The following is a 10,742-nucleotide window of genomic DNA, read 5'->3' on the forward strand; positions in this document are numbered from 1 at the left end:
TTTAAATGCTTTATTAACTTTATGATGTGAGATAAACATCTTTCCATGCAAATTAATGACACACCCCTGCTGACAGAAACAGTTACAGACTAGGTCAAAGGAAATCTCCAATCAGCAAGTGGCAAGAGAACACCAAAAGATTCACTGTTAAGCTTACATCAAGAAAATGCTAGTTTGGAAAGCAGGGGGTTTGTTATCGTTAACCTCAGGATTCAGGGCATGAGGCAAAACTCATCATGATGATCATGGTGAGGGGGATCCCCTATAAGGATGCGCAGACTATACCTTAACTGAAGCTCCCTAATTTTTCTCCTTAGCTCTCTCATCTCCTCCATGAATCGTTCCATGTCATCTGCTTCTCCATCTATCAAATCCATGTTATTGGCAAGCCTATCCGGCATATCTTCTCCAAAATCCTGGACAGGTGGAACCCAGCCCGCTCTGATATTGCCTCCAGGCTGCTGGCCTTCCCCGCCTTCTAAAGGACGGGCTTCCTCCTCGTTCTTCACTGCGACCTGCTCTCCGACCTTGATTTGCTTGGGAACGTTTTCCATGTTAAGGATTTTTTCCTGTTTCTTCTTCCTAGGACATAAACAGCAAGGAGAGGGATTGAACAGTCAGCAATAATATTCAGAACTCCATCCGCCAAAGGTTTTCCCACCTGAGAGACTTCTTGATCCCTCTAGGGGGCGCCCCAGTCCTGGCCCTGCTTCAAAGCCCACCATTTTCCCTGAAAATCCTTCCCCAGGCCACTCCCACCAAAAATGTAGGACAGGGTGGTAGGCGGGGCAGCAGTTGAGAGACCATACCTCAGCTCTCAGGGGTCCGGGTAAGCTCTCCAGGTACACCCCAGAACTCACTCCTTTGTTCTCTTAGCCCATCACCAGCCACTGGCTTGCTGTTTTGCTCAGACTCCACTAGGTTACTCCTGCACTTGACTCAAGCAGGAAGACTGCGTCCCCCAGGTTTTATTTTGATCCGTACACCCGAGAGTCCCAGGCAAGTCCCTACCTGCAGTGACCACAGGCAGTCTTTCTCTCTGTCTTGAAATCTGCTGCGCCAATGGATCTGAAGACCTGCAGATAGATATGCGATCATGGTCAGGACTGATCACTTGATCAAAGGACTGGTATTCGGAGCATCTGTTCCATTGTTGAATTGGGACATTCCTAATCAAATATTACCAACTTCTGTTTCTCTTCCATCTTATCTTGGGGTTTCTTTTCCCACCGTGTAACAGGCTACTTTGCTGTCCAGAAATAGTGCAATCAAAAATAATTATTTACACATAATTTTAACCTCTTTTTGAGGCTTCCTATTTTTCACTGTCTTATCCCATCAAATTGGCAATTTTTTTTAAAAATTTTTGTGAAAGCAGATGGACAACTTGTGTGGCGGAGGAGTCAGAAGAGCTTTCTGGGTGGAGTCGTGGTTTATTTACAAAGGATTTCAACCTGAATATTCGTTAGGCCTCTATGGGACCCACTGCCCTCTCTCCAGAGCACCCTGCTCCCATGCCCACCATTTTATGCATCAAGATGGACGATGGGCGAAGAGGTCTTGTGGATATAAACCAGGATCCGCTGCAGTCAGAGCTCGTTACCATTCTGATCCCAGAGTCTACAAGCAGTGCCCACGTTTACACTGATCCACAGGGACCAGAAACAGTTTCTAGCGGCTGCCCGTAACCCTCAGTCTGCTCCGCGGCTTCTCAGATCTAATCTCCCAGCTCTGAAGCAACTACCCTCCCCGCCCCCTGCAGTCCATCATTTCCGACTCCCAAAGAATAAAAGATACAGACAATACAGGCCTGCAACCGTGACAAGGTCCGCCCTCCTCATCCCCAGGTCTCCACTCACCCGCGGCCCTGAAGGAATTCTGCCTCTTTCTTGCTACCTCCTCCCATCTGCCTCTAACAGACTTTGTCCGGTCGCCCGCCTCCTAAAAGACCCCAAAGCGTACGCATTCTCGATCGGGGGATCGCGGGTCCCTCTTCACTTCTCAAGCCCTTCATTTCTAGCACCAAATGGGTGGGCGTTGGGGATGGGACAGCGGAACCAGCGGAACCACCCCTGCCCCCCCCTCGGACTGCACTCACCAACCTGCCAAGGATCGGCGTCAGCTTTCACCACTTTCCTCCCTCCCCGGCAACAGGCTCGCCTGCTTTCAGGGCAACAATGAGAAGCCGCACTGCCACAAACGACTGCTAGTCCGCAACTAGGAGGAGAGAAAAATTCAGCTCCGCTCTAGACCTCGCAAGGGCCACGTCACTGTGAGCTCAGAGTCCCAATTACCATTCACACCTGCAGTGCGGCAGAAGGGTGGGGGGTGTGGGTGTGGGCGGAGCTCCCTTTCTCCTCATTCCCGCCTTCGCCAGGGCTACCTTAAGCTACTACCCGCCCCTCTATTTTCATTTCCTATTTAGCAATAAGACCAAAGGAGTCTTATTATTTTGTTGTTTGTGTTTGCCTTGCCGTGATTTCTGCTGGAGCTTTTAGGGACTTGTTTCTTCATATTCTATCTACGCAAATGCCCACCCCTCTCCTTTTCACTGCCCAGAAAGTAACATCCCAGAATTTACCCTAACAGCCTTGTTGGTGGAGTCTCAGATTGGCCCAGCTTGGTAAGGTGTGGTGGGGTGGGAAGCAGGTGGGAGGAGGGAGAGTGAGGCTAGGAAGTGTGGAAAATAGATAAGACGGGACAGTTTAAAATGTTTACCTTAGGCGCTGGTGCTCTGGCATAGCAGGCTAAGCCTCCACCTGCTGTGTGGGCACCCCCTAAGGACACCGGTTCCGATCCAGCTCTCTGCTAACGTGCCTGAGAAAGCAGTAGAAGATGGCCCAAATCCCTGGGTCCCTGCACCCACATAGGAGACCCGGAAGAAGCTCCTGGCCCCTGGCTTTGGCCTGACCCAGCTCCTGCCACTTGGGGAGTGAACCAACAGATGGAAGATCTTTCTCTGTCTCTCCCTCTTTCTGTGACTTTACCTCTCAAACAAATAAAATCTTTTTAAAAAGGTTTACTTTAATTAGTTTCCTTTTTGGAGAGTGATGTTTGTTTTAGATTGCCCATCTGCATCTACTCATAGTTTAGTTATTATCATTAGACAATATTACTGTTTTGAATTGAAAAAAAGAGATTTGACTTGCAAAACCTGGCAACTTTTTCTGCTGCTGAATCATTTTATACATAACCATGCTCTCCTGCCCTCTTTAAGGACTTTGAAATATAAACCTAAGGTTCCCCCGATTAAGAATTTGTCTGTGGATCTTTCCATAAGATGATGCACCATGAGCTTTACTGGGAGATTTTCAAATCTTGAGAGCCTGTAACAAACTGAATATCTCTTCTAAATTGGGTTAGTGTCACTTCACTTTACAAGAATGTTTGGCTTCATCTGTAAAGTACACCCAGTGAAGTCTTTCAATAGAACAATAATTTGGGGAACTTTCACTAACAGATTAAAGCCATTGTAAAGCTACAATAGTAAAATAGTAGTGTACCAAAATAAACATAGAGAAATGAACCAGAAGAGAAAACTGTCAAACCCACATACAGAGAAATGCTGATAAGCTAATTGAACTATTTTGAGTCAGGGGCAAAAGTTAAACTAACAAAGAAATAAAAGGTGCTGGGATAATTGTTTGGAAAAATAAGGAACTGTGGCTGGCTCAATAGGCTAATCCTCCACCTTGCGGCGCCGGCACACCGGGTTCTAATCCTGGTCGGGGCGCCGGATTCTGTCCTGGTTGCTCCTCTTCCATTCCAGCTCGCTGCTGTGGCCTGAGAGTGCAGTGGAGGATGGCCCAGGTCCTTGGGCCCTGTGCCTGCAAGGGAGACCAGGAGAAGCACCTGGCTCCTGCCATCGGATCAGTGCGGGGCGCCGGCCGCAGCGTGCCAGCTGCAGCGGCCATTGGAGGGTGAACCAACGGTAAAGGAAGACCTTTCTCTCTGTCTCTCTCTCTCTCACTGTCCACTCTGCCTGTCAAGAAAAAAAAAAGAAAAATAAGGAACTGCCTTATGTCTATTATACACTTAAATAGGGACACGAAATATTTAGATAAAAAGAACTAAAACCATTAAAATGGAATATAAGGAAGGTTATTTGGTACATACTCTTGAGAAGGAAAAGTTTCTTAAAAATATAGCACCAGAGGGACGGCGCCGCGGGTCACTAGGCTAATCCTCCACCTTGCGGCGCCGGCACACCGGGTTCTAGTCCCGGTCGGGGCACCTGGCTCCTGGCTTCGGATCAGTGCGGGGCGCCGGCCGCAGCGTGCCAGCTGCAGCGGCCATTGGAGGGTGAACCAACGGCAAAAGGAAGACCTTTCTCTCTGTCTCTCTCTCACTGTCCACTCTGCCTGTCAAAAAATAAATAAATAAATAAATAAATAAATGTAGCACCAGAGAATGACATAGCTGAAAGGTAACTGAGTGAGTCCAGGTAGGGACCCAGTAGGTATACAGAATGATGCAGAATGTGCCTCGGGATTATCCCAATCAGTGATGGGAAGCTGAAGTATTTATTCACAGACTTGGGTCTTTCATTAGTGGAGATTATCTGTGAATATTAAAATCTCTGGTACTTCTAGGTTGTCCTAAGCCTGGGCCAAGGGGCCAGGGAAAGCTTTTAGCAAAATTAATAAACAGACAAAATAGAAGGATGATATCGGGCTTTATTTCTGCCTCAAGATTTATACTAGTCACATTTTACTGTAAATCAGTCCAAATATTTCCCTGCGGCGAGCCTCGACCAGCAAGGCACAGAATTAAAGGCACGAAGATCCTTCTCCGATCACGGTTTATTGAGACGCCACTTGGTTGTCAATACAGATGTAGGCAGAGAGGCACTGAACACATTTCTCTCACTGCTTATATCCCCATCCCCTTGTCCCAGTACATAGTCATACATTATCTTAAGTCTAAACCCATCCCCTGTCCCAGCACATAGTCATACATTATCTTAAGTCTAAACATAGTGAAAGAGCAATAAACCCATAAAAAACAGGGAGCTTCAAAATAAACAAGCCTTGCCATAAACTGGCCTTGTCAAACATTAGTGCCTTCACAGACACTATCTAAGGCTCCTGGAAGATTACCTAAACAATCTTTACTCAGCACGTAGGCATGCAAGCAATCTTTACTCAGCACGTAGGCATCTTGCCTTACAAATCTTCCACATTTCCCTTCAAAACAAAGGTAATACACACGTATTTTCTTATGTATGAATGCTTGGGTTGTTCCCAGCTTTGGTTATGATTTGTTTATTTATTTGAGAGGCAGAGTTACAGAGAGAGGTGGAGGGAGACAGAGAGAGAAGTCTTCCATCCACTGGTTTACTCTCCAAATGGCCACAACAGCTGGAGCTGGGCCAATCTGAAGCCAGGAGCCAGGAGCTTCCTCTGGGTCTCGCACTTGTGTGCAGGGTGTGCCAGCACTGCAGGTGGAGGATTAGCCTAGTGAGCCGCAGCACCGGCCAAGAGTGTCAATTGTTAAATCAACAATGGGAGTCACTGTGCACCTACTTCCCATGTAGGATCTCTGTCCTTAATGTGCTGTACTATGTGAATTAACAGTAAAACTACTACTCAAACAGTACTCAGGCCGGCGCCGTGGCTTAACAGGCTAATCCTCCGCCTTGTGGCACCAGCACACCGGGTTCTAGTCCCGGTTGGGGTGCCGGATTCTATCCCGGTTGCCCCTCTTCCAGGCCAGCTCTCTGCTATGGCCCGGGAAGGCAGTGGAGGATGGCCCAAGTCCTTGGGCCCTGCACCTGCATGGGAGACCAGGAGAAGCACCTGGCTCCTGGCTTCGGATCAATGAGATGCGCCAGCCTCAGCGGCCATTGGAGGGTGAACCAACGGCAAAAAGGAAGACCTTTGTCTCTGTCTCTCTCTCTCTCACTATCTACTCTGCCTGTCAAAAAAAAGGACTCTATACTTTGTGTGTCTTTGTGGGTACAGTCTGTTGAAATTTGTACTTGGTATATTCTTAGTTGATCTTTTGTATATATAGATAATTGAAAATGAATCTTGATGGAGAATGGGATGGGAGAGGGAGTGGGAGATGGGATGGTGGCGGGTGGGAGGGAGATTATGGGGGGAATAACCGCATAATCCAAAAGTTGTACTTTGGAAATTCATATTTATTAAATAAAACTTGAACAAAAAAAAGAAACGGTCTATTTTGTAAATCCTGCAATTAGTTAACACTCGCACAGGAACATGTATCATTGACCTGTAATTTTCATTTCTTCTATTTTTATTTATTATTATTTATTATTTTAACAACTAGCTGTTTTTCAAGAATCTTCAACATAACTATCCAATTTGATGTATACTAGTAGATATTATTTTCTGATCATATTGATGAAAATGAAAGCTTCATTAAATCAGGGAAGAACTACACCATAAATGTGAGTTTCTCTTTTAAGTGTGGTTTAAAACCATGCTTAGCAGCAAGATGAAAGTTTGAAGAAAGGTAAGATTTTTTTTAGATTTATTTATTTATTTGAAAGTCAGAGTTACACAGAGAGAGGAGAGGCAGAGAGAGAGAGGTCTTCCATCCGATGGTTTACTCCCAAGATGGCTGCAATGGCCGGAGCTGTGCCGATCCAAAGCCAGGAGCCAGGAGCTTCTTCCAGGTCTCCCACGTGGGTGCAGGGGCCTAAGGGCTTGGGCCATCTTCTACTGCTTTCCCAGGCCATAGCAGAGAGATGGATTGGAAGAGGAACAGCTGGGACTAGAATCGGCGCCCATATGGGATGCCGGTGCTCCAGGCCAGGGCATTAACCCGCTGCGCCATTATGCCAGCCCCGAAAGATAAGGTTTTAACACCAGTATATTTTCTATTTTCTATGCACAAGAAAATGTTCAGCACTCAACTTTTCTAATGGTAAAATCTGTAACTGTTTCATCCTCATAAGAGATTATTTTTCTTTAATTACGTCAAATTATTTGAAACATTATGACTCATACATCCTTGACTACTGGGAAGATCTGTGTTCTTTTAAAATTGTAACAGGTGATGTCAAATAGGCCTTTGTTAAGCTTGCTAAAATTTTGTTAAAGGCAGCATTGTTTTAAAATTTTATTAAAACTCAGTTTTTCTTGATAATATTGATAAGAATGGTTTGAGAATAATCTCTGTTATGAAGTAGAAATAGAGGCAATTCTAATAGTTTTCCTAAATTCAAGCACATCACAAAACTTGTTTGTTTTATTAAAACATGTTAATAAAAACATGTTTATATGTGTACATATTTTGATTGAGCTGTGCATTCTTTTCTGCGACTTGCTATTTTATAGCCCAACAGCATATGTGTGGACATGTTTTCATATCAACAAATATGATTAAAAAACTATGTTAGTTTTCACTTCTGTGTGACAAGTTAACACTGATTTAGAGGCATAATAAACAGTTTATTTTCTCACAGTATCCATAGGTCAGAAGTTAGGCACCGTATACTTGAGTTCTCTAGTCAGAAGTATTTCAAGCAGATGGATTGCTTTAGCTTCCACATATGAGGGAGAACATGCAGCATTTGTTTGTGTTTTACTTATTCCATTAGTATAGGCTAGGGAGGCTGAGGGGGAGAAGAGCAGGTTGAATGATGGATACCAAACACAGTTTGATAAAAGAAATAAGTTCTAGTGCTCTACAGCACAGTGAGAAGTCTATGGTTTGCAATAACCTATTATAGGATAGGAGCTTGAAGGTGCCAAATATAAAGTAGTGACAAGGAGATGGACACATTAATTGCCTCACTGAACAGACACATTTTATACAAATACTGAGGTATTATGCTGTACTCCACAGATATATCCAGTTAATTTTTAAAGGAAAATAGCCTCACAAAGCTGAAACCAAGGTGTTGACTGGCTGTATCCTCACCTAGTGACAAAACTGGGGAAAGATCTGCTTCAAGTATATTCTTGTTGGCAGAATTCAGTTCACTGGGGGAAGTTCAAATGTGGTCCCAAGTTTTCTTGCTGGCTGTCAGCAAGAGTCTACTCTCAGCAATTAGAGGCTGTTTTTGTGTCTTCCCATGTAGTCACCTCAATCCCACAAGAGGGAACTGCCTTCACTTTAGATCCATTTCATACTTAGAATTTTTTTGACAGTCCCTTCTGCTGCCAACTGGAGAAAACTGCTTTTAAATGGCTTTATGTTAAACCCACACAGATTATTTCAATATCTTTAGGTCAATCCATTTGACACTTCTCTACTTATGCAAAATTGAATCACAGAAGCACCTTGATTAGAGTTTGACTAATAACCAAGGACCTGGACTGTTGAGTGTGTAGGAAACTGAGAATTTTGTCTACCATATTACCTATTGTTAAAAATTATTTATTTGAAAAGCAGAGTTACAGAGAGAGAGAGAGAGGAATAGAAGGAAAGAGGGAGGGAGGGAGGGAGGGAGATATCTTCCATCCATTGGTTCACTCCCCAAATGGTCACAATAGCCAGGCTGAAGCCAGGAGCCTGGAACTAAATCTGGGTCTCCCGTGTGAGTGCAGGGGCCCACGCACTGGGCAATCTGCTGCTGCTTTCCCAGATGAATTAACAGGAAGCTAGTTCAGAAGTGAGGCATTCTAGACTTGAATCAACACCCATATGGTAATGGGCCGGGTGGCTTAACCTGGTGCATCACCGTGCAGGCCCCCCTATTTTTCTTTTTAAGTTGAGGAAAAATTGACTTAACACCAAATTCAACATTTTAACCATTTTTAGTGCACAATTCAGTGGCATTTAGTACATTCAAAGTTTCACAAACATCACCCTTGTCTAGTTCCAGATAATGTTCATTACCCCAAAAGCAAACTCAATACCTTTCAGGAAATCACTATTATGCATTCGCAACTGTCCCTGGTGACCAGTGAGCTGCATTCTGCCTCTATAGATTGTCCTATTCTGAATATTTCATATAAATGGATGCAAGCACTATGACCTTGTTTGGTTTTGTTTCTTTTACTTAGCATAATGTTTTTAAGGTTCATTCATGTAGTACCATGTATTTAATTCCTTGTTATGGCTGAATAAAATCCAATTGAATGAATTTACCACACTTTGTCATCTACTGAGCAGCTCATACATATTTGTGTAGTTTCTACCTTCTGACTATTGTGAATAGTGCCACTATGAACACTTGCATACAACTTCCTGTTTGAACACCTGTTTTAAATGTATATATAAATATACATTTATATAAATATAAATATAAATAAATATATAAATATACACAGGGCACGCACACGCAGCTCTACAATAGTATTACTGTGTCATATGGTAATTCTCTATTGATGCTTTTGAGAAACAATCAAGTTCTTTTCCCCAATAGCTGAACCATTTTTTATTTCCATCAGCAATCTCAGATAGATCCAATTACTCCACATCTTGTCAACACTTGCTTTTTTATTTCTCTCTCTTTTTAAAGTACACAGTCTTCATATATATAAAGCAGTATTTTACTATAGGTTTGATTTTCATTTCGTTAATGACTAATGCTGTTGATTATCTTTTCATTTGCTTGGTAATTTTTTATTTTTCTCCTTCTTATTACATGCATTAATTAGAATTCCTCATAAAGGAAGATCTGTTTTCTCTCCCATTTATTTTATTTGTTAAATTATTTAAATCAGGCCAGCACCGCGACTCACTAGGCTAATCCTCCGCCTGGAGCTCCAGCACTCCGGGTTCTAGTCCCGGTTGGGACGCCGGTTCTGTCCTGGTTGCTCCTCTTCCAGTCCAGCTCTCTGCTGAGGACCGGGAGTACAGTGGAGGATGGCCCAGGTCCTTGGGCCCTGCACCCCATGGGAGACCAGGAGGAAGCACCTGGCTCCTGGCTTCAGATTGGTGCAGCGTGGCGGCCGTGGCGGCCATTTGGGGGGTGAACCAATGGAAGGAAGACCTTTCTCTCTGTCTCTCTGTCTCTCTCTCTCTCTCTCTCACTGTCTAACTCTGCCTGTGGAAAAAAAATTATTTAAATCAGTATGGGCTCATGAGTATTTTCAACCCAAGTTTGGTTGAATCCAGGTTAGCATCAATTTTTAATACCTGCAGCTATTGAGGGCCCTTTATATATATTTGGATACTTGAAACATTAGTATGACTCAAAGAATCAGGGCAATGCAAAAGCATATACTCAGAGAAGTGTCACTCTTTTCTCAGCTCTTCTACTATGTTCTTAGTTCTCATTTTTTCCACTTCTTTACTACCCTCCTTCTATAGGATAATTGATTTCTTTAGTTTCTGATTTAGCTTTTCCTGTATTTATTTGACATGATATTATAATTGCAGGGCTTTGTAGTATGCTTTAATGCATAATATAAAAAATCTGCTATTACATGTTTTCTTTTTCACTTATATATTGTTATCCTTGCATATTTTTATATATGGACTTTATTATCAACTTGTCTAACTCCAAAATAAAATTCGCTGGAATTTTTGAGATTAAATTAAATGTATATAATAAATTAATGTCTCTTTTGTAAGGGCGTTAATCATATTCATGAGGCTTTACTCTGGTGACCAAAACACTTCCTCAAGTCCCCACCTCCTAATGCGATCATCCTGATGGAATAAGAATTCCAATACATTAATTTTTTAGAGGACACAAATATTCAGATAATATCAGTAAATATATCTCTATATATTCAAGTCTCCTTCTGTGTAATCTGTGTTTGAAATTTCTCCTTATTTAGTTTATCCCCAAGAAGTAATCTTCCTCATTTCTATAC

General features: G+C 43.1%; 1 protein-coding gene across 2 annotated transcripts; it reads right to left on the reverse strand.

Moving 5' to 3' along the window:
• Nucleotides 1-212: 212 nt before the first annotated feature.
• On the reverse strand, nucleotides 213-2,181 carry BEX5 (brain expressed X-linked 5). Of its 2 annotated transcripts, none has more exons than XM_062184299.1 (3): nucleotides 2,103-2,181; nucleotides 1,012-1,076; nucleotides 213-582 (listed from the first exon to the last, which is right to left on the reverse strand). In XM_062184299.1, the coding sequence occupies exon 3, from the start codon at nucleotides 552-554 to the stop codon at nucleotides 213-215; it is 342 nt and encodes a 113-aa protein (XP_062040283.1). In that variant the 5' UTR covers nucleotides 555-582; nucleotides 1,012-1,076; nucleotides 2,103-2,181. The 2 variants fall into 2 exon arrangements, with proteins under 2 accessions (XP_062040283.1, XP_062040282.1); XM_062184298.1 differs by having other exon boundaries at nucleotides 2,099-2,179.
• Nucleotides 2,182-10,742: the final 8,561 nt, after the last annotated feature.

Source organism: Lepus europaeus, chromosome X, assembly GCF_033115175.1.
Source record: "Lepus europaeus isolate LE1 chromosome X, mLepTim1.pri, whole genome shotgun sequence".
Classification (NCBI taxonomy): domain Eukaryota; kingdom Metazoa; phylum Chordata; class Mammalia; order Lagomorpha; family Leporidae; genus Lepus; species Lepus europaeus.

Coding starts and splice junctions, on each gene's coding strand:
- BEX5 (XM_062184299.1), bottom strand. CDS start 554: ATGGAAAACGTTCCCAAGCAAATCAAGGTCGGAGAGCAGGTCGCAGTG.